This window comes from Ammodytes marinus (assembly GCF_949987685.1).
Source record: "Ammodytes marinus genome assembly, chromosome: 13".
Taxonomy (NCBI): Eukaryota; Metazoa; Chordata; class Actinopteri; order Uranoscopiformes; family Ammodytidae; genus Ammodytes; species Ammodytes marinus.
Window position 1 is genome coordinate 2,115,795 of NC_137217.1, and position 25,231 is coordinate 2,141,025.

Genomic DNA, 25,231 nt, shown 5'->3' on the forward strand with positions numbered 1-25,231 from the left:
TGAGTGAACGTTTGCCAATTACAGCACTGCCAGACCTTCTGTACAAATGAAATGAAGTATGATGGTCTGGTAGCACCAGGCTAGCCGCTTGTCGCTCCGTCTGTAGAACTGCGGACTCTCTCTCTCTTTCTCCACTCGCATGTCAATAGCTGCGTTACAGACGTAACAACAGTTTAGTGCGGCCGCTTGTCGCCACGTCTGTAGAACGGTAGTGCGTCTCTCTCCACTCGCATGTAATTGAAAATGTATTACCAGACACGTCAAAAGCCTCCCTTCTGAAAAGGCCATGATGGCGAGAGTATATTTTATTAGTAGGCTAAAGGCCACTATTAATGAATAAAAAAAAATAAAAAAAACGGGAGGACGGGTCCCGCGGCCAATTCCCGGTACTCCCGGACTGACTCATTTCGCGGGAATCCCGAAATCCCGGGACCCGTCCAGCAACCCTACTCTAAACTCAGAAAAATATAGGGGCGGGATATTCAAATTACGATTGTTTTCATTTATCAACACTGATCTCTGGTGTACGCTGAGATTGGCGAAGTATGACCGTTTGATGAATCCCACTTGAAACCTGCCGTAGGGCACCAGGATCTGCACCAGTTTCAATATTGTAAGCATTGATCACAATCTGAAGAGAAATGTATCAGTTTTTGAATAAAATATAAAAGTTCAGATACATCAAGCTTATTTGGCTTAGAAATCTGAATATGTCTAACAGTGCCATCAGCTCGGAACTAGCAGAAACCAGTGGGGCCAAGGTACACCCATCTACTGTCCGGACAAGACAGGCCCAAAAGTGTCTCTCTGACTCTCTATATATAACACACACACACACACACACATTCACCGCCACTTTATTAGGTCCACCTGTTCAATTTCTTGATAAGACATATAACTTATCAGCCAATCACATGGCAGCAACTCAATGCATTTAGGCGAAGTAGACCTGGTTCGAACATGCTAGTGGCTGGGCCCACATTGAAGATACTTAAAAAAAAAAAAAGTATATAAGTATATAGCAAATGCATTGGAGGAAGTATATTGAGATAATTGACTTAAGGTGAAGATGTCAACAACAAAAAGAAAAGTGGTTTTATATTTACTATCATAACATTTGTTTATTGGACAGAATATTCATCTATGAAGGGAGAAGCTGATCAAGAGATCTCAGTGTGTGCTGTCAGTGTGAGCCTATAGCAGTCTGCATTCTGCACTGAAAAGCTGGAACACATTTCAAGTCTGAGAAATTGCCCTGCAAACAGCAGGAAACAAAAGCATTTTCATCTGTTCAACAGAATAAATAAACACTCACTCGTTGTTAAAAGAGAAGATTTTTATTTGTGTCACAATCTGCAGTACAATCATTATTTTAGAATTCATAAATCAATAGTGTATGTACAAAGTGCAAAGACTTTATGAAACTACAATATTTAAAATATTGACATAGTATGACATTTAGGAGATGAAAATAACTTTGCAGGAAGTTTTAAAACAAGCTTCAACATTCATCCAACCCTAAACACTGCATCCACATCAAGAATGACAAGGCGAAAGAGATACACATTCCTCAATCCGGTTGGTTATTGTTATATAAAAGTGTGAAATAGTGATTGTTGTCTGATTGTGGATGGGTCTGTGTGAGAAACGATCAGTCAGGCTAAGAGTGAAGAGCAGCTCAACACGCTCCAGAGCAGCTGCTCTACTCGTTCTCAAACTTGCTGTACGGGTGGTCCGAGTCCCCCATCAGACCTGCACACAGGGGACAGGGGGGCAGGCCCAGTGAAAACACAACATCTAACATGGATATCATAGCTCACAATACTCAGTTATGGACCACATTAGTCTCCAGACATATACAGGGAAACCCACCAGAGATATATTCTTGCATTGTTAAAAATCAGAAGTTTAGTGCATGGTTAACATGTTAAATTATCATTATGTTAATGTTAATTCAATCTTTGGCTCAATCAGCCCTTTTTGCTACGTATATCTCCCAGGATGCCTCTGCACAATCCTCAACATTCAAAAGAGGAAAATGGTGATGTAATACATTAGCTATAAAAGGGGACGATTTAAAACAAAAAGACAGACTTCAGACTTGTAGGTGCATCAAGCTTCTTAAACAGGACAGGACAACCCATTGAACCCGTTTTAGACCGTTGCCATCATTCAAATGCCACACCTAATGTTTTATGCACTATTTGGGTTGAACATTTGAATTCTCAGGCCAAAGCTGAGATCACCCTGATGACATCACAAGGGGCAAGAGTTGACAAAGCAACACCAGAGCCAGAGAAGAAATCATACAAAGTGTTTACACAGGTATAAAAGTCCTCTGGTAGTGCGTGTAGTCAGGGGAGTTTCCCCTTGTCATCCTGCACATACATACAGTTCCCTCCATAAGTATCGGAACAGTGAGGCCAATTCCTTTATTTTTGCTGTAGACTGGAAACATTTGGGTTTAACACCAACATATGAATATGAGACAATAGATCAACATTTCAGCTTTCATTTCCAGGTATTTACATCTGGATCTGATACACAACTGAGAATATAGCATTTTTTGTAAAGGAACACCACATTTTTAGGTGAGCAAAAGTATTGGAACAGATAGACTTAAAGTGAATAAGACTTAATATTTTGTTGCAAATTCTTCGCTTGCAATAACTGCATCAAGCCTGTGGCCCATTGACATAACAAAACTTTTGCATTCTTCTTTTGTGATGCTTTTCCAGGCCTTTAGCGCAGCCTCATTCAGTTGCTGTTTGTTTTGGGGTGTTACACCCTTTGGTCTCCTCTTTAGCAGGTAAAATGCATGCTCTATAGGGTTTAAGTCTGGAGATTGACTTGGCCAGTCTAAAACTTTCCATTTCTTGCCCCTGATGAATTCCTTTGTTGTTTTTGCAGTTTTTTTGGGTCATTACCTTGCTGCATGATGAAGGATCTTCCAATCAGTTTGGTTGCATCTTTCTTTAAATTACTTTCTTTTAACTCGACGTCATTGAAAATGAGGGTCACCCCTCAATTGGTCTCTCGAGGATAAATAAAAGTTAAATGAAAAAATTAAAATGAAATTGGCAGACAAAATGTTCCTGTAGACTTCTGAGTTCATTTTGCTGTTGCCATCATGTGTTACTGTGTTGTTGTCAAGATGAACCTTTACCAAAGTGATGGAAAGGCTAAAGTTTAGAGAAAGAAAGGATCTGCTCATGATCCCAAACATACAAGCTCATCTGTGAAACACGGTGGAGGCAATGTCATGACTTGGGCTTGCATGGCTTCTTCTGGGACGGGCTCATTAATCTTCATTCATGATGTAACACATGATGGCAACAGCAAAATGAACTCTAAGTCTACAGAAACATTTTGTCTGACAATTTAAGGAAAGATGCAACCAAACTGATTGGAAGATCCTTCATCATGCAGCAAGATAATGACCCAAAACACAACAAAGGAGTTCATCAGGGGCAAGAAATGGAAGGTTTTAGACTATCCAAGTCAATCTCCAGACTTAAACCCTATAGAGCATGCATTTTACCTGCTAAAGAGGAGACTTAAAGGCCTACTTCACCGGTTTGAATATGAAGGTGTATTTAATTCTGAGATCCTATGTAGTATAAATGTGCATTTTTTTTAAAAATCTGTTCATCCTAGCCTGAGAAAAGGCAGAAAGAGTGTTTTTTTTAACCCTATATTTCTCTTTCTCGTGACATCACAGAAAGAGAAATATAGGGTTAAAAAAAAACTTACTTTGTAAATATTACTGTGATGTCTTTTACTGTGACATCACAGTAATATTTACAAAGTAAGTTTTTTTTAACCCTATATTTATTTTTTTGCACATTTATAGGGGAGAACGGGGTAATTTGTCACATGGGTTGGATGTCACATTCGTTATATCTCGCCACCAGAGCGCGCTAGCTCTGAAATGTTGATATAAAAAAGGTCCAGAATTGGGATCAGAGGTCACATACATAGACTTCCTTGGAGGAAGACAGCTGCATTTCAGGTGAGAGGATGTTTTGTGTGTTTCATGTCAAATTCAAAATATTTTGCTTCTCAGTATTTTTCTTCTAGGCTTTTACACAATGGGTTTATAACAAAACACTTGTTACCCTCAGAAAGTGTGAAGGGTAAACTATAGTTTAGATTGTGGTTAGCAAGCTAATTAGTTGTCAGATGGTTGTTGGCCTTGATGCTAGCAAGAAATTCAAGTTGGGGTTGGTCGTCAAATTTTTTGGGGGGTTGGTTGTCACATGTTATCTCAAGGCTGCAGCCAGAAAAGGAACCCAATAACGAAATAAATTGTCAAGCTGTATCCTCATTGACACCCCAGAGAAGGAAAGAATAGAGCAGGAAAAGGCAGCTAGCAAGCAAAAGAAAAAAGGGCAACAAAATCAAAACAACCCAGTGCATCCCAAACTAGACCAGCTGCCAAGGCTACAGAACGTTATGTAGGCCTATTTGTCAACTTGACAATGCAATTAAACATTCAAATTTGGTTTTGCCTCCTTGCCTTCTTTTTAAGATTTTTCCCATTAAGATAACATTGTGACAAACAACCCCATAGTGTGTGACAACCGACCCCTTGATGGGGTTGGTTGTCACAATGTGTCAGAGTGTCTTTGATGGTAAATTACTTCTTCATTACAATAAGTTGGAAAAAAAGAGAGACACACATTTCTAGCCAACACCTTAAGCTTCAATTTAATGTAGGAATGGCTATTGACAGATGTTTTGGTGATGAGCAATTCTCACTAGAGTAAAAAGTGTGCCTACTTACCCCGTTCTCCCCTACTACATAGGATCTCAGAATTCAATACACCTTCATATTCAAACCGGTGAAGTAGGCCTTTAAGAGAGTAAGCCCCTAACACAAACAGCAATGAATGAGGCTGTGTTGAAAGCCTGGAAAAGCATCACAAAAGAAGAATGCAAAAGTTTGGTGATGTCAATGGGTCACAGGCTTGATGCGGTTATTGCAAGCAAAGGATTTGCAACAAAATATTACGTTTTATTCACTTTAATTAATTTAATGTCCATCTGTTCCAATACTTCTGCTCGCCTAAAAATGTGGTGTTCCTTTACAAAAAATGCTATCTTCTAAGTTGTGTATTGGATCCAGATGTTAATACAGGAAATGAAAGCTGAAATGTTGAGCTATTGTCTCATATTCATCTGGTGTCAAACCCAAATGTTTCCAGTCTACAGCAAAAATAAAGGAATTGGCCTCACTGTTCCAATACTATTGGAGGGGACTGTACATCTTCCAACTAGCTGAGTGAGCTGGAGCAAACCTTTAAACAGTTTGAATCATCTACACTAACTGACAATGTCAAACAGTGGTTGCTGCTATGTAAAGAATGATCAGTATGAAGTACAAATTAGTAAATATTTTCCTCCAAAAGTGATTTGAGAAAATGAACATCAATATCATGTCTGTCATGCGGTTAGCATAGCATAGCCTAGCAACTGGAAGCAAAAAGAAGCTCCAACATGGAACATCCTGTAAAACACCAAAATATCATCAATACATTTCCACGTGTGTGTTCAGTGGTATTAATTGTTGGTATTCTTTAAAGTAAGGTTTGGTGTTGGCTGCGACAAGGACTGAGCAGTGAATAGCTTATTATTTCTTAAACAACCATGTTGGAATAAACATGAAACTCTGTTTCACAGGGGTGAAATTATTGGCCTGCATAAAACAAAGAAAACTACTCAGGAGAAGATGAAACTACTAAAATCATGTTAAGAACTCTCCAACGCATTATTAAAACCTGGATAGATAATGGTGAACCGTCTTTGAGGAAGAAAAATCTTTAATGATCATGATGGGAGATCACAAGTTTGGTAAAATCAAAATCGTAAAAAATTTACATTAGGCCTCCCGGCTATGTTCAATAGTGAAAGTAAGAACATTTTAACACGCACAATGTATTTATTTTAACACTCTCAATGTGAAGAGAACATAAGGGATATGGACTATGCAGATATGTAGCCTTAAGAAAAGACTTATCAGTGGGGCTTATCAGGATAAAATGCTTCAGTTTGCCAGGAAGCGTACAGATTGGACTCTGGAGCAATGGAAAAGGTTGTGTGGTCTGATGAGACCAGATTGACACTGTTCCAGAGTGATGGGTGCATCAGGGTAAGAAGAGAGGTGGATGAAGTGATGCTCCCATCATGCCTAGTGCCTACTGTACAAGCCTGTGTGGCAGTGTACAGTAGGATCTGGGGTTGCTTCAGTTGGGCAGGCCTAGGTTCAGCAACCTTATGTGTCATAACATGCTTATCAAAATGATGCCACTGAAAATGTGTGCTGTATTCAAAGCTTAAGGTGGTCTAGGGAAATATTAGTGTGACTCTTCTTTGAACAGGCAGTGTATAACACTGTCACACAATATAGTAAACTTGCATAATGAATGCAGCAGGTGCAGAAATATCATCCGTTTTATTCCACACATCTTTCTTCCCTGTCCGGCCCACTAACAGTTCAGTCAGACGTGGTCTTGGGGTGCCAAAACTGGGGCAGCCATATCTCTCCATACATGAAAGCATGTGTATAAGGTCCTATTTGTGCATGAGTGTATTTTGGATATCTGTATATAACAAAATAGTGAAAACATGTTTAAAAGTCAAACCTGTAATTCATATTCCTTTGCTAGGTATTTCCAACTGATGGCAACAGGACTCAGCCTCTCAACCTCCTGACCTTCCCTCAGGTAAGCCCCAGTTACCTTCACTGATCCTCACTCTGACCTGAGAGCCAACACATGGCAGTGTTCAGGCCTACAGAGGAGGCAGTGCAGCAATAGATTGTGTTTTACAGATGAGAGCAGAATGGCTTTGAGAGGAGTGCTGCCTCGTCCTAAATCCCTATGGAAGTTAATTAATGAGAGCAGAGGACCACCATCCATCACTCTGTCAGGTTGTCCATACAACACAACCACACAACAGAACATCTCACTGCAGTTTGTACTAGCAGTGATCATTCTGACAAAATGGGTATCATTTCTAGCCTTTAAGCCAACATTGCTATCAGTCACAAAAACATTTGGGGAACGCTGCATTGAATAAGGGCAGGACTGCATGAAAACATAGAATTTAAACTGCTAATTATTTTAAATAAATAGTGATTTACTTCATAATTGCTACAAGGTCAAAGTGGAAAGACATTTCTGTTTAATTGGGGCTACAGTTTGACATACATTACAAAGTCGTATCATGTACGGTTGATTCGTTGTGAATTTATAAAGTTTTGAATTTTTTATGCTTAATGTAGCGCCACCGTCAGCACTGTTAGCATACAAATCAGACTGATTAAGTTTGGCAGAGGACTGGACTCGTGCAAAATTTGGTGAGTCTTCACTCATGGGAACATGGATTTCTTCAGAAGAAGATGAAGAAACATAACACTGTAGCCAGAACAATAGGGTCCTTGCACCCTTGCGGCTCAGCCCTTATAAATCATAATTTATTTGTTTGTGCCCTGCTTTCACCATAGTGCTGCTAGGTTTATAGCATGTCACACAGACCCATACGGTGTGTGGTACAGGCTATGGGACCAACGGTGTTCTTTAATCCAAGACTCACCTTGGCATGTTGCTTCAATGACCTGTAACATTCTGCTCACATCCATGAGGGACTTACATTTGACACCAGTCTATGATAATTATGCTACAATTGAATAAAGCAGAAAGGAGTTGGTGTAACCTAGAGTATACCTGACCTGAAATACTTGGCTTCAGGACAAGGCCTATCCTGTTGAATAATGCATTGCTGGCTCGGGCTATAGAAATTACAGTCAATGACAATGTGCTTGAAAGTGTTAAGCTGACTAAAGCAGCATCTGATCCAAGCACAGAGGAGTCTCCAGCCCACACTGATGTACTCAATAGAGCAGGTGTATACATCACAGAGAGATGGGACACACTGTTTAACACTATCAGTAGTACTGGCGTTCATTGAATGCAAATAAAATGCAGAGCAGCGTCCATACATACCATACTTCTTGCGGATCTCATCATGCCTCGCCCTTCTCTCCCCCTTTCTGTGGTACAAACAAAAGGAGCATCACAGGTTCAGTTATTTCATAGCTGCAGTTAGTCAGGTTGAATTGAAGTTTTTTTTAGTTCTGCTCAGTTACATGTTCATACTGACTGACCCTGAATGTCAAGTCATGTGTACTAACAGGTAACCTGTTCATTGGTCAATGTTGGTGATGTCAGCCTACATTATCAAAGACATAAGCTCTACACTCCTCTTTTAGCATGTTTGAATTCCTCATGCATCAAGGGAAAAAAATGCAATTGCTGATGATCATGCACGCTACCATCATGACCACATGATCGTTCATAGATATATACTGTACTTCTTTACTATATAACTTTCAGACACTTTATTAGCGATTTCTTTAGATAATTTTTCTTGACAGCTGGGATGGTCTGAGTATTTCAAAAACTGCTGATCTACTGGGATTTTCACGCACAGACATCTCTAGGGTTTAAAGCTTCCTCTCCGTGGCCACTTTGAAACACTTTATAAACCAGGCAATGGACATGTCTTGGGTCAGGTTCAGTTAATGGCTCAGTTTGACCCTGTGATGTGTCAGCATCTCAGACCAATCAAAGCTAAGAAACTACTGTAACTATGTTTACAGTTTAAAAATGTTTTGAATGAAATGCAAACCTCAGTGAATCATTTGCTCTTGTTTCTCTGTCCTGAGATTCACACAGACTGAGCAGTCTTGTTTAAATGTTACAAATTGAGCTAATAAACTGAACTTTGAATTTTTTTTGCTGCAGAAGTTATCTCAGCTAATTTGTTATATAATAAGGTGATTGTATGCAGAATGCTTGTGCCAGAAACTCATACAGTGGTTTTGCACAGATAAATAAATAAATATTAGCAGGTTCTCAATAGTATTTCAATTTAGGGGGGGGGGGCGCAAAAACATTTCTGTCCCCTAGGGGGGGCATGACAGAAAATAATTGAGAACCACTGCCCTAATCAACCATGGCTGCGATCAGACCCGACCCGACACAACAGCGATCATGTCCGCACAAAAACAACAACAACACGGCCAACAATTGTGCCAAAAGACAAATTAACAGCAACTGAACGGAACAAATAGCCTTAAAACAGCATTGCAGATTCACACCAACAGCAAGGCAGCACCATACCAAACACATTTACAGCAGCATTGTGTGCACGGCAGTACAAAATAAAGGCAAGTAGCCTACATTACCCTACCTGGCTGTGACGGGACCGTGGCTGGCGTAGATAAACACCGGTGCTTCGATGTACTTTTCGTGAAAGTTCCCCGTTTGGGTTCATTATATGGAGGTGGTGGCTGCACACAACCGGGTGAGTTAACTAATGCTATCCGACCGGTGCTAACTTGGTTTATCGGCTAAAGCACAGCCGCACATATTCACTGAATTAACCAGGAAGCCCATTCTCCTGGCTCACTTTCCACACGTCTTCTAACCCCGAGCGGCTTCATACAGCAACAGCCGCCCGCAAATACATTTCCTCCTCAGTCCCACAGCCAATAAGAACGGAGAATCTGAGCCTCGCTCCCATTGGTCAAAATTAACATGAGCGGTGGCAATTTTTGGGGGCAGCACACAGAGGCAGGGGGGAGCAAAGTGACGAAAAAATACTTTCAGACCACTTCACCTATATATACCGTACTTTTCGGCCTACAAGCCGCGACTTTTTCCCCGTTTTTCGACCCTGTTATTACACAGCACAGTATATATTCTGTAGCTACTGGGGATGGGCGTTAGTAATCGAGTACTCCTCGTTTCAAATTATCTCGATTGGTGGATGAGGAAAATTGTTTTTTGTTTTTTTTAGTGTTTGTAGCCTTTAGGCCGGCCGGCGGGCCGCCCCTATTTTAAAATGTTATATACGTGTACAAAACGGATATAAAGTTTAACAAAATTAAATATTTTGATCCAAGTTAAATAAACTAAGCGTTGTGTCAAACAGAAACCGCAAATAACTGCCACCTCTGTGCAGCGCAGCCAGTGTGTGGTCTCCACAGCACCGCGGAGCTGAATGCGGTGCTGGAAAACTTGGAAAGTCACGTATAAGCCAGGCTGACTTCGGGCACATTCGAGCAAACGACATTTAAGAAGCCTTTATTATGGAATATAGGATTGAGATTCAAAAGCCGACAGTGTAACGTTCCGTTAACGAGGAATTAGTCGCGGTAATTAGTCACGGACAGGAGTGAGCATTACGCTGTTGGATATACTAGCCTACTACTTCTACTGCTTTGGTGAGTTATTTAGCCTATCTATGTGTTTAAATTGTAGGACAATAATTTTATTGTATTTGCTGCCCTTCTTATTTTAAATGTCTATTTTGAATGTTAGCCAACTACAGCCCATGCTTTTTTTCTCTCTCCACCGCAGACCTACTCGATCGGTTTAAATTGTGGCCCGCTTATTTAATTACTTTCAGTTAGGAATATGTGTTTTAAACTTGTGGAAAATAAATCCTTAATATCATATGGCAACTGTGACTGTTTGACATAAGCATTGAGCGCTTTATTGCGGTCAACCGTTGTTCTGTAGACAGATGCGTTGCGTCCTAAAAATAGAAAAAAGTTTAACAAGGAATCGATTGATCCTCGAGGAATGCAAGCGATCACACGAGTAGCGAAAACACTCGTGCCCATCCCTAATAGCTACTATTGCACAAAATGGTAACACTTACGTACGTTATGCAAATATGCAACTTGTTTGTTGAAATGTGGGAGCTTCCTCAAGCAGCCATCTCTTTCCCGACAATCCCCTCTGTGCACGAACTCTTACATATGGTAATTAAACATTATAACACCTGCGGCTTATTTTCCAGTGCGGCATATAGTACGGAAAGTACGGTAGCTGAATGGCTATTATGACAGTTGTCAAATATTACAGTGAACAAATTATCAACTCTAGCTTTAAGAGAGCTGTTGTTGAAAAGATGTTCACTATTGGGATTGTTGTAGTGTAAATACAGTTTGCAAAGGATTCCCTACCTTGACAAACATATGAAAATAATTGTGCTTTTTTGTATTTTATTTAAAGAATGAGCAGTAATATGACTAAGCATTGAGACACTTTGTGGGTCAGTCCTTTATGGGCTGGTGATTCCCCCTCTCTAGGGAAAAGCCAGTATTGTCTAGAGGAACTAGTTTTTCCCATGATTGGGCCTATCTATTTTGAATGTCCTGTGCACAACCACATCTACAGTATCTAGGTCACTGCACTAACTGACTTCAGAGAAGTGATCATGCTCACTGCAAGAAACCACTACATTCTGTGGCACATGATAAAAAGCTTATAGAGGTTGGATACCACATATACACACGTTTGGAGGATGCTTGCACTGGGAACACAGGCACCCCATAGAAAGCAGAGGCTGAAACATTCTGAACATCATAGAACAGGAAGTGAAAGGCTTCCATGTCTTCTGATTCACTGACTAACACAAAGTTTCTTTGACAGTGGGCTCTGGTCTACAGGATGTAGCCCATTCTATTTATGAGCACATTAGCACAGAACAGCTGCTCAGCCTTGACAACCCAATTGGTGTTTTGGGACGCAAGTAGATCTCCTCCTCTGGGACGGACGGACGGATGGACACATACACACACACGCACGCACGTTGCTTGAATCCCAAACATACAAAGGGCTCTTGTGTAGTGGTCTGTGAACTATTCTGTTAGGAGGAAATCCCATGCAGCTTCGGCAGGGACTCCAACATGTCAATGGGATTAAATCTTTAGATCATTGTGGATGTTTGTAGTCCGTGCCATTCAACCTGATATGATGAAACAGCTAGTAGGATTGTCTTTATATTATACTTTTAATAATATACGAAAGCTTGGGGCCGCCCCAATGGAAGAACATATGCTTTTGGTGTGGATCATTTCTATAATGATAGACACTTTCATTGATGAATTCTATACTGTGAGATGTCAAGGCAATCTTTTTTCAATATACATCTCCACAACTCTGGAACCCTTTGGACAATGCAACCAAATGAAGAGACATATGCAAAGCTGAATAATGTTATGGCACTTCACACACTGAAAGCACTACAGACACAATTTGCATTCAGTCTGTCTCATATGATATATTTTGCACAATTTAATGTTCAATACCTTGGTAGTAGCAGGGTTCAGACATTTTCTTAAAATCACTATGTGTATTTTGAACTGGATGCAAATGTAAATTAAATGTAAATCGTTTCCTTGAAAACATTGTTTACAGCCTTGGTCAGAGGTAGGATTTCCCTCTCTCTCTACCTTGTCCACTAATTGAAGACAATAAATTGAGAAAACAAAATTCTAAAAATGTGTATGTTTTAAGGCTGGGTTATTGTTCAAAGCTGTTTATCAACTTTCAGTGTTACCATATTGTAAATGTATGATCACATCCAACTATGATTCAACAAATATCTGTTGTCCAAATTAAATATGAAAAAACTAATAACTAAATGAGTTATTGAAGCTTCCGTTTTAAAGTCCAGAGTTTTGCCTGTTTTGATGCTTAACATAATAATGACTTTAAATGTGATTTTGATTACACTTACTTATAATAGTACAATCTACAGATATTGCATCTTTTGTCACTTCCGCATTGGATGCTGTTAGAACTTGCGGTGTTGGGGCTTGGTTCCAACATTACTTGTTGTATTTCTTCTCTAGAACCGGAGAGGAGCAACATACATAACCTCACCTTAGGGCGGACTCACACTAGTGCCGTTTGCCTGTTCCGTGCTCAGCACGATTCCCCCCCCCCCTCCCCACTCACCCTGCTGGCCCGTGCTCACACTGCTCGTGGCCTGGGCACACTTGCACCTTGCCTACGTCACCGTGCGCGTTTAGGATTTGGAGCTTAGTCTACTTGTAGGCTATACGACTGTTTGTGAATATTTTCATCCGGCCAAATTTGCATCAAATATTCCACTCCACATTAGAGCAACGAGAATCCTTAAGCTATTGGTTTTTTAAAAATGTAGCCTTGACGTAATAGGTCGCGGTGGACAGTCTCATATTTGTGCAGCACGCTGTTTATTATTAATATAACGGCCCGTCATCAGACCATATGTATCCGGATGGTTTTGTACACATCGATCGCTCCATCAAATCCAAGTCAGAACTTTTTGTATGGGCAGAGATCGTTTTTTTAAGTGTCTTTATAAAGTTTCTTGTTAAACCTTAGTGTAGGCTACTGTTTCCTTATCACCGGGCCGCGGAGTCCCGTTGTGTGTTGTTTTGTGTTCGTCTCCACCGCCATGCGTAAAGGCAGTATTATGACAGCTGACGGGAGGAAAAAGAAAAAAATCATCTGACGAACGTGAGTAAACACGAAAACCTTTTTGCTTTGCTTTCTGCGCTCACCTATTTAGCTCTCTCCCTCTTTTATTAGCCCACACCTAGGCCTACACACACGTTAATTCTCACACATTTTATGTAGCTACAAGTCCAAGTGGTGGGCAATTCTGTTGCCGACTAGTAAGGCAGCGGGCGTTAAAGGACTATGCGCATCCTTAATAAATTCACGTCAGGAACTCCGCCTGTGCGCTTGCTTGTGCGCGTGCCATCTCATTAGCATCTGTACTTTGGCCACGGCACACCTCTCCCAAGTGTGCCGTGGCCAAGGGGCTGTTCCGTGCTGGAATAAGGATGGCGTGGTCACACTAGCCAAACGTTCTAGACTTTAGTATGCTAATGAGCTTTGGCACGGGGCCGCGGCCCTAGTGTGAGTGGCCCCTTATGGCGCTTTTCCACCGCAAATGTAGCTCGACTCGACTCAACTTGGTTTGGTAGCAGCACGGGTCGTTTTCCACCGCAAATAGTACCTGCTGATCGTAAGGGGCTGAAAGCCTACTCCGGAGCAAAGTAGCAGAGCAGAAATTGCGAGCAGTTGTTGCACTATTAACAGAACCAACCGCCAAAAACACGGATGAAAAATGTTTAAGAAATACCCCCCTTGTATCTGTTTGCTAAAAGAAGTAGAAGAATATTGCTACGGGCCATTAAAAGGGATGGTTGTTGTCCCGATGTGTGACTCTGCCACACAGTCAGCTGTAGGGATGCGTCACGTACATCCCAATTTAAAAAATAAATTCAGATCTGTGATGCAAATCAAATGAAAGAGAGCCAGAGAAGGCTGCACGCGGCGTAAATACACTCAAAAGTCCCGGAGAGTTGGGGAGAATAAACAACAGAATGAAGCCGGTAGTCTCTGGCCACTGATTGGCCAGACAATAGTCTCTGGCCAATCAGTGGCCGGCCGTCTGCCGACGTCACCTTTTAGCATCGGCTCAGCTCGCTTGGAACCTAGAGCGAGGCGATACCAAAAAAGCAGCCGCTACGTGGTACCAGGTACCATGAAATTGCGGCGGAAAAGCCAAAAATGCGAGTTGAGTCGAGTCGAGCTGATACCATGCGGTGGAAAAGCGCCAATAGAGTTTAAAGAGTCAATAAATGAGAAAAGACACAGCCATGTGGAGCAGATAAACATAGTTGTTATCTTTGACTGACAGGTCTAACCCATTATCACTTAAGCATGGAGTCAAGTCCTTACCGTTCATCAGAGCGCTGTTTGATCTCTTCTCTCCTCCTGTCAAGCCTCTCCTCATCTCTGTCAACCCTACACACACACATAAACAGACCCCAAGTGTGAGCCTCTGCTTCAAGACAAAATAGTATCATATCAACATTTTTGATAATTTAATGACCTCATTTAATGGAAGCATCAGGATGTGACAAAATAAAATTGACTCCAAGTTATTATAACTACAATTTGTGTGTGTGTGTGTATATGCGTGAGTGTATGAGTGTCTTAGGCCTGCCCTGCTCTTTATGCATTTCCCCCTGTCAGATGACACGTGCGATACCCCTCCACCCACAGGCCTGTCAGTGTTTGACAGGACGGCCTGCTGTTGATTGACTGACAGAGCATTTTCATGTTCCTTTAGCATAATCACACACACACACACACCTAGTAAAGAAGCTTCAGAGATGGAGCTAGCAGAGTGACTGTAGGCTTGATGGATGCTCCAGAGGTTCAAATGCAGTAAACAGTGGTTGACAGCAGTAATGTCACAGAGGTTGACAGACCTGGCTGACTCAATGGATTCACACTGCACATTATCATGAGAGGATCTTTATTTTGCTGTTTTACAGTCCACTCTGTAGTTTAGGGACGGTTTCCAATCCAGAACTGAATGAACTTGTTACCCTGGCTGAGTGCCAAGCTGGAGATGCTTTCATACTATTCTCATGTAAAGCAACCTTTGTTTAAGGTTTTGCACCAATGACCAATTCATTAGGTATTAATGCAATCCATTAGTATAGCATTGAAATGTATCATCTTTATGAGGCTTATCACGTTCAGTTTTCCTTGAAACTGTGTCAAAGAGTTGTTGACTCAACTGTACAGCCATTTTTGAGGTTGTAGTCAGAAATGATGATACATTAAACTACTAACCCTAACCTTTTTGGTCTTAAACTTTTTAATGCTCCTGTATTTTAATATAATTCTTCTTCTATTCTTTATAACTTAAAATGTTTCTTTTTCAACAATGAAACATGCTTTACAAATGAACTATATCAATAGTATTATTCATCCTTTCATTGTAGCTAGCATAACCTACAGCTAAGCACCATCAAGTGCTTTACACTAACTGAAAGGTCTTCCTTATAATTTGTCCGATCCTAAAACATAGATTCCAGTTGTACCGACTAGTCAATTGAGCTCACCTTGTTCGATCCTTCTTACAGCAGCAGCAGCAGCAGCAACAGACCATAATACTGATGAGGACAGTTCCTCCCAAGACAGCCAGGGCGATTATTAGGGCTTCAAAGTTCACTGAATCACATCAAGACACAGAACTCATATTCATACTATTTACAAGAAAAGCTTTGCTTCTGGATGTCATACCTAACCTCATATCTAACCTCAAACTTTAGGTCCATGCTTTTACTAACATGACAATATAAACACAACTTATAAGGCAATGGTGCCCCCTGCTGGCTTTAGGGATCACATGGAAATGAAACTACACATACCACTTTCATTTGCAGTGAAAACATAACTAAGACATGAAAGAAGATTCATCAGAGAGAGAGAGTTTGTGTGAAGGCCAGAAACCACTCCAATTAAAGGAATGACCAGTCAATGCTAAAGCAGTGTCCAGGACAGTGAGGCAAAGAAGAATAACTACATCCTTGATTGTGGAAGCGATTGACATCGACCATTTTAGACAGGCCAACAACAGTAATATAAACAAACAGCTAGACTACTGTGTCCATAGCTGGATCTAGAATTTGACAGAAAACATGAATTCAAAATAGGTGACAGGTTATAAAGTCATAGGCTCTTCTACATTGGAGATGTGTGGGCTTGTGCTTTTTCCCCACCTGTAACAGTATATCAGTATGAGTCTGGAAAAATAACAGATGAAACAAGAAAGCCTTTTTCTTTTGCATGTTAAAATGGCAATTCAGTGTTACAACATCCCAATATCAGCCCCATCCTTCGCTGTCTGCATTTGCCTCAAAGTAATGAATTGTGAAAGAAGTTAGCACTTGACCTTTAAGCCCAACAGTTTCCTTCTCCAGTGGGATTTAATAAAAACCTTTACCATGTTTAATTCTTTACAACACCAGTGGCATGACTGAATGCATTCTAGGAAATCACAAACCAAAAAGAAAAGCCTCCGTAGTCACCATCTTTCACATGTTAATGAGACTTAACCACTCACTCCAACACACTCCCCATCGAGCCTGGGACAGCTGGCACACGGAGGCTGGAGGCAGCAGCCAGCTCACTGGGTATTCAGAGCAGTTGTTCGAGGTGAGGCACCACAAACACTGCAGACAAAACACACACACACACACCATTAACTGTACACCTCATGCTTCCTTTAACATCCAGTGTTTCTCCCAGTGCTTTACGGCAGCCGCCTTAACAACGCCAGCTCCCTGTCTTAATTACCGACCGTTCGGCCACACAAGAACACAGTGATGCGCCAGCATGCCGGCTTTGCTTGGTCTGTGTAAATAAACAAAGCCGGCACGCTGGATTAACGTTGTTCAGTCAATATGCTGCAATCTCTGTGTAAAAGGGGCTAGTGTGACTTTGGCTATGGACGCGCATGTGCATAACTATACGCTACGCAGACGCTGAACTGGTGGAGAAAATAAACGCAGCGCTGTTCTATAGGGATATATATATATATGATTCAGGTACAGGGACATTAAATAGAAAGAAGTGCTGTACAAAGCTAGGAAAGTTTAAGTCGCTACGTCACCATGGCAATACAACCAATCTGTATAAACAGCTGAGACAGTGCAGAGAAAAGTCTGATGAATGCATGAGAGTGAAGGATACTATCACTATTACTGTCTATATTTATCTGACCTTTGTAGAAATGCATTTAGTTATTTTCAAGGAGAAAAAACATTGTAGGCTATTTATTATTTAAACTGTTAACTTATTTTGAATTTTTAATACAGCACGCTAGTGCAGACCTACACGATTTATTTTCTGATTTATGCTGCTTTATTTTTGTTTTAAATTGAGAAATACATATTCCAAAACGATCAATAACCTCTGTATTTATCAAATAATCAAGCAAGTAGACTTATAATAACCATTAATCTATTATAAACAATCGCATGGCAGTATTGTCCAGAATAATCGCACATTTGCAGATCAATTAATTATTTGAGTCATTGGTCAGACAAACAACATTTGTACAGACAAATGTACAGACAAACAAGGGTCCAAAAAATAACGATTTTTAACACTTAATTTTCGTTTTTTCTCACTTATTTTTTAACAACCCAAAACTCCTCCTTGATCCCTTACCTTAGCGTGAGGAACACAGGTGTCACAGGTTTTGTACGCAGAGCACGCTGTGAAGAAACACAAACATTCAGAGGAAGTGACAGCAGGACGAGAGGTACATTCAAGCGTGACGCATTTTAAAATCAGTATGTATTAACCTACGTAATAGCCATTTTAGTCTCTATTTAACAGGCACAACGTGAACTTTTTCACCTATAATAACAACTGTAGGCTATTGCTTATGAAACTAAAACCGAACTTACATTCTTCCCGTGGTGGAGACGTCTGGCATTCCCCCTGGCTAACAAAGCTAGCACAAAGCACCACGGCTAAGAACAACAAACCCGCAGCGACCGGTGTGTGTCTCTCGGTAGTAAATGAAGGCATCGTCAAAATCATTAAAAAAAACTGCTGGGAAGCTTCACTTCGTCCAGAAACACTGAGTATCCTCTAATCAAACTTTAAGCGCTGGCTGTTGTTGAACTCATGGACATATAAAGAAACTGCGCTGCTGCTGTCGAATGTTGCTGATGTTTTGCTTGCTTTTGATATACTCTCACTTCCTGGGTGTCGGGGGTGAGCGCGTTTACTTCAGTCTATACAGCCCGGGCGGGAGGAGTTTAACCAAAGATCAGTGGCGTGGCGTGGGGATTTTTTTTGAGGAAGCCAAGTGAGACAACACCTTTAATCTACATGTTTATTGGAAGGTGGGGGATAGAAAAGGGTAGGCTACGTCGCAGCTTGTATTTAATGTAACTACAAGAGCTATTATAGCGCCTGGTCACTTTACCAGGATTTACACGCCTGTAATCTGTCCGACACCGCTCGTTCGCTCTCTCTCTCTCACACTCACTCTCACACACCTCCTTATCGTCTTATTAAATTATACATTTTATTATAAATGCACCCCCCCACCCCGACCGGAATGCACAACTAGCCGCTTAATGCCCAATGCAGATTCGAATTCATTCACAATATAATTAGGGGACGTTTTAGGCTATTTTAAGTTTCACGTTCACGTGAGACACGACTCACACAATCAGTTGTAGGTGCTTGACATACACACTTTCGAGACATCCTTTTCGTTTAAGCCAAATATTCATTATAACACTATAGCCTACTTAAGACAACCCAGAACAACTTCAGTGGGCCTACCAATGCAACTTAATCCAGGCAATCAAGGCACAATTAGCAATAAAATAACACAAAACACAACACACATAGCTACACAGACAGTTAAGGAAACAGTTAAAGCTGCAGTTGAGAGTTTTTTTACTGTAATATTTGGCAAAACTGTCATAATAGCCATTCAGCTATATGTAGGTGAAGTGGTCTGAAAATATTTTTTTTATCACTTTGCTCCCCCCTGCCTCTGTGTGCTGCCCCCCAAAATTGCCACCGCTCATGTTAATTTTGACCAATCAGAGCGAGGTCAGATTCTCCGTTCTTATTGGCTGTGGGACCTTGGCAACGACGTTGATGCGTCAGTTGCGTGAGCGTTCACGACCCTAGCAGTCTGACACTAGCCTACTGTTTGGTACAAGGCTACTACGGCGGACAGCGAGTGGCAATGTCTTCACAAACGAACCCTCAATTTACCATTCCCAGGATACTAACAACTAACACCGCTAAGACAGCAAAAAAACGAGGAAAGACGAATATTGAAAAGTTAACTGCTGAAAGGGAGACGGAGGGAGCTTGAAAAAAAGTACACCGGCCATGTCTTCTTGCCCTATCACATCAAGACCTCTCAGACCGCGACCTCGCGACTTTTTTTTTCAAAACAGCGACAAGCGACAAATCTAGCTTTTTTTTCTGGTGTTATTGGTGACTTTTTTCGCCAAAGCAAGTATCATCTCTTCTCACTGACACGCAGCCCGCTCCTCGCGCAGCAGCCCCGAGCTGAGAGGTGTTATCTCCTGCTCTGACCGCAGCTGGGAGGGGATGCTGCGCGAGGACCGTGCCGTCTGTCAGTCCTCTGTGACGGGGGACGGGCCAGGAGGCTCCCGCTGCTCGTTGAGAAGCGTTAAAAGTGATATTTGCTTCGGCAAAAAAGTCACCAATTATACCAGAAAAAAAGCTAGATTTGTCGCTTGTCGCTGTTTTGAAAAAAAAGTCGCCAGGGGGGCTGAAAAGTAGCTAAATATAGCGACAAAATCGCTAAGTTGGCAACACTGCCCGAGCAGCCCCTCCCAGCTGCGGTCAGAGCAGGAGCATAGATAGTAGGAGATACACACACACCTCTCCGCTCTGTTACAATTAGTTTGCTATCTTGCCTGGCTGTTACAGCTACTTTTGTTAGGCCTACCAGCACACTTACAATGATTTTAAGCTAACATACATGGTATGTCTGTGATTAAAATGTATGCTCAATATGTACGTATGTAGTTATCATTACTAATGTTTAATCACCTCGGAATCGGACATGGTGTTTGTCTCCTGTCAACTGAATTCACATGAACGTGCATAGCTGTCGTTCGGAGGGAGGAGCTACAGCAGGTAGAGCGTTGGTGAAAACGGCTCAAATGATCAACTGCAGCTTTAACCCGCGCCGGGAGAAGGTGTGTATTTTACTCACTATTTGTAGAGGAAGGCCATTAGCTGAAGTTTGCCGCTACCAGCTAGCCACTCGGTGCAGACATAGTTCTCCTCACGGAAAGTGCGATAAACTTTCTTTCTCTCCACACGCATTGGCCTGCCGTCAGATTTGATTTTTAATGGCTCCTCAATTGGCAGTTTGGTAAAATAATTTGTTACTAAATACTCAAAATCTCCACCCTCCATAACTGTTCATAATATTCTAATTTTCTGAGATTTTGAATTTGGGGTTTTCATAAGCTGTAAGCCATAATAATCACAATTATAACAAATAAAGGCTTGAAATATCTCACTTTGAATGTAATGAGTCTATATAATATATTAGTTTCACCATTTAGGTTGAATTACTGAAATAAATGAACTTTTGCACGATATTCTAATTTTTCGAGTTTCACCTGTATGTTAGAGAGCTGCTGTAGAAAGCACTCACTTCTTCTGTCACTGACTTCTGCATAAGCTGTCCTGTTATCTCACTACAATAAACAACACGCCTGAGAACTCAGAAACCTTTTTCCAGTCATCTTTTTATCATTTTTAAACTTCCATACATCCGAACATGATTTTATAGTTATTAACTTCGTAGTTAAATTAAATTCCCTTTATTTTCTCCTCAATCGTCTTCTCCACGGATTGTTGCATGCAGTCAATTTTCCCATTGATTGCCTTCAGCTGTTACGCTATGGCCTCCATGCCGTCGCTAGTCTCATTGTCGACTCCACAGCTTCGCAGACCCTCCCTGCCGCCTCCTTTCACGCTCATTTTTGAGTATAGCAAATGTGCGTTCTTTAAAAGACTTCTGGTATTCTTCTGGTAGAGTTGCGTATTCAAATTCGAGAGTCGAGAAATGTTCTCTTACTTTCCCCTATATGCTGGAAACATGCAGTTTAGCTGTGAAATTGTGCAGTTAGTGTTAATATTAATATGTAACATATTTAAAGAGACACTTGAAATTTTTTGCTTTATGCTTAAATGTAAATGTGAGGTATATGATGGATATCATTTAGTTCTAATGATAGCTAGTTGATAACTATTGAATTACAGTAGAATTTGAAACTTTGTTGTGATATTCATTATGGCCATAATGATTTCATGACTTACAATAGTAATAGCCTTGTTTTTATACAGGCTAGGTTTTTTTTATACCTTGTATTAAATTGGAGTTGGATTCTGGATTCTCCTTGACGAAGGAGATGGTGCCCTTGAACCATGGAGCAGCTTCTCATCCAGAGGAGTTGGAGCTGATGCCTTCTAAATTGAGGAAGAATAAACTATTCTTTCTTTCATCATCGAAGTCCACCAGTGTGGTAGGACTGTTGCGGAGTACACAAGGCCTGCCTATTTTATTTTATTTCTTGACTATAGGACTTGACATTACATTCTGGTTTGAAGAGACTCGAAGAAGAAATTCAAATGAACATTTTATAACCTTTCAAGGGAACTGTGCATTTTACTGTGTTGATATTGTCTGTTAAGTAAACTTTAATTTTATTTTATTATTACAAAACGCTCTTTCGAAAGTAAAACTTCATATTTACAACATATATTGTCTGGTGGTTTCATGTGTCGTCAATGGTTTATTCACTCAGCTCCTCCCGAACCTAGAGCAACTGTTCTTTACCTAAAATAGGGTTACCACGGTAACATATGCATTGCATTTTTGGCACATGGTTCAGTCAGACGAGGGCAGAACCTGCACCTTCCCCTTTAAGGTGATGGACCAGGAAGGGGGAGCTGGGCGACGGGGGCAGAGGTAGAGCTGGAACAGAACTGCTGGCTCTCCATCACATCTGGCAGTGGCTTGTGTGCGGGGAAGAACCTGTCAAGTGAAATCAAACTTTATTAGAACAATTATTTTTATCACAATGGAAAAACAAAAAGTCTAAAGTGTAAGGTCACTACAGAAGGAAGAGCAACAGAAATGTAGCTTAATGCTGAGCTTGCGTCGCTTGATGTGAGGCAGCACCAGTTGTCGCCCAAGCTCCTCCATGAACAGCCTCCTCCTGTGGTTCTTTCCCTGATTCCTGGTTGGCTTGATCTCAGACTATAACACAAAGGAGTTGTAGGCAGACACATCCACAATGTTGTAAAAGACAACGAGTAGCCAACAGGCTGTCTTCCATGGGATAATTCATGTATGTAGAGTGCTCTTCAGGAGAAAATGTTTCTGTTTTTTGGGATGATAGGACACCAGAACATGTGAGGCGAACTTTGATGAGAACCGAGCCCTGGCGGTGTTTGACACCAGTGCAGGGGGAAGCTCAGGCTTATTCCTCCGTACTGTTCCCACCATGTACAGCTTTTTTTTGAGCAGCTCCAGGCCAAGGGCATGTGATGTGAAGAAGTTATCACAGATTATCGTTTTCCCCTGGAGAGGACAACTCGCATGCCCTGATTTTTTTCAAACTTCGCACCAGCAGGTTTGACAGTATATTCTTGCATGTTGCTGCCCACATTTTGATCACATATTTCCCTGATTTACTTGGGAATAGGGGTGTAACGATCCATCGTGATGATTGGCGAATGATCCAACTGCATCGATGCAACGGCCAAAAATCGATACACATCGATGTATTATATGCTTTTATTTTGACCATCTCCTTGCGCGGGTGCTTCTGACACTATTTCCGCCCGCGCAAAGCCGCTCCGTGCGCTTGTGCGTTCAACTGTTAAACGGCTAAAGCAGCGACAGCAAGCAGTAGTGTCGGCGGGATGATGGCTGGTTTAAGTTTAGCTAGTAGCATCTCCGCGAATTCGAGCAACCGAGATTCCGAGGATATTTTCTCCCCTCTCGGGAACAAATCTGCTTTGTGGAAATTCTTCGGATTTCGAAGAAAAGATGGGGCAACGGACAAGTCACATGCTGTGTGTAAAAAGTGCCAGTCTGAAATAAAATATTCAGGAAACACCACCAACTTGTCCGTCCACCTCCTGAGGAAACACGGTATCGAACCAAGCAAGGAAGAAAGCGGTGGCAGCTCGGTGTCGTCAACAACCCTGATTTCCTCAGAAGCTGAACCACAAGTCCAACCGAGCGATGACACAGGTGCCATTTCATATTTCATATGTAAAGACATGAGACCGTACAGCGTCGTCGAGAACGCCGGCTTTCGTGAGCTAGTTAATACTCTGGAACCGAAATACACCATCCCAACCCGGCAGTTTTTCAGTGAAACTTGCATTCCAAAGCTGTACGTGCAAGTCAAAGAGGCCGTTAAAAGTGAGCTGATGACAGCGAACCGAGTCGCACTGACTACAGACGGCTGGACCTCATGTACTACCGAAGCCTACAGTATCTCACAAAAGTGAGTACACCCCTAACATTTCTTCAAATATTTCATTATATCTTTCCATGCGACAACACTGAATAAATGACACTTTGATACAATGTCAAGTAGTCAGTGTACAGCTTGTATAACAGTGTAAATTTACTGTCCCCTCAAAATAACTCGACACACAGCCATTAATGTCTAAACTGCTGGCAACACAAGTGAGTACACCCCTAAGAAAAAATGTCCAAATTGGGCCCAAAGTGTCAATATTTTGTATTGCCATCATTATTTTCTAGCACTGCCTTAACCCTCTTGGGCATGTAGTTCACTAGAGCTTCACAGGTTGCAACTGGAACCCTCTTCTACCCATTCATGACGACATCAAGGAGCTGGTGGATATTAGAGTCCTTGCGCTCCTCCATCTCCCGTTTTAGGATGCCCCAAAGATGCTCAATAGGGTTTAAGACTGGAGACATGCTTGGCCAGTCCATAACCTTTACCCTCAGCTTCTTTAGCAAGCCAGTGGTCGTTCGGAGGGGTGTTTGGGGTCGTTATCATGTTGCAGTACTGCCCTGCGGCCCAGTTTATGAAGGGAGGGGATCATGCTCTGCTTCAGTATGTCACAGTACATGTTAGAATTCAATGAACTGTAGATCCCCAGTGCTGGCAGCACTCATGCAGCTCCAGACCATGACACTCCAACCACCATGCTTGACTCTAAGCAAGACACACTTGTCTTTGTACTCCTCACCTGGTTGCCGCTCCACACTCTTAACACCATCTGAACCAAATAAATGTATTTTGGTCTCATCAGACCACAGGACATGGTTGCAGTAATCCATGTCCGTAGTCTGTTTGTCTTCAGCAAACTTTTTGTGGGGTTTCTTGTGCATCATCTGTAGAATAGGCTTCCTTCTGGTATGACAGCCATGCAGACCAGTATGATGCAGAGTGCGGCGTATGGTCTGAGCACTGACAGCTTGACCCCCCACCCCTTCAAGCCCTTCAGCAATGCTGGCAGCACTAATACGTCTATTTTCCAAAGCCAACCTCTGTGTACGACACTGACCATGTGCACTCAACCTTCGTAAACTGGGCCGCAGGGTGGTATTGCAACATGATAACGACCCCAAACACACCTCCAAGACGACCAGTGGCTTGCTAAAAAAGCTGAGGGTAAAGGTTATGGCCTGGCCAAGCATGTCTCCAGACCTAAACCCTATTGAGCATCTTTGGGGCATCCTCAAACGGAAGGTGGAGGAGCGCAAGGTCTTTAATATCCACCAGCTCTGTGACGCTGTCATAAATGGGTGGAAGAGGGTTCCAGTTGCAACCTGTGAAGCTCTAGTGAACTCCATGCCCAAGAGGGTTAAGGCAGTGCTGGAAAATAATGGTGGCCACACAAAATATTTACACTTTGGGCCCAATTTGTAAATTTTTTCTAAGGGGTGTACTCACTTTTGTTGCCAGCAGTTTAGACATTAATGGCTGTGTGTC

At 41.7% G+C, this 25,231-nt stretch overlaps 1 protein-coding gene across 1 annotated transcript; it reads right to left on the reverse strand.

The window, feature by feature from the left end:
- Positions 1-1,327: 1,327 nt before the first annotated feature.
- Positions 1,328-18,412, reverse strand: LOC307259990 (pituitary tumor-transforming gene 1 protein-interacting protein). The gene is made up of 7 exons (XM_080040090.1): positions 18,131-18,412; positions 17,889-17,935; positions 16,780-16,888; positions 15,776-15,884; positions 14,598-14,663; positions 8,007-8,053; positions 1,328-1,752 (listed from the first exon to the last, which is right to left on the reverse strand). Exons 1-7 carry the CDS (start codon positions 18,264-18,266, stop codon positions 1,703-1,705), a joined length of 564 nt encoding a protein of 187 aa, XP_079896216.1. The 5' UTR covers positions 18,267-18,412; the 3' UTR covers positions 1,328-1,702.
- Positions 18,413-25,231: the final 6,819 nt, after the last annotated feature.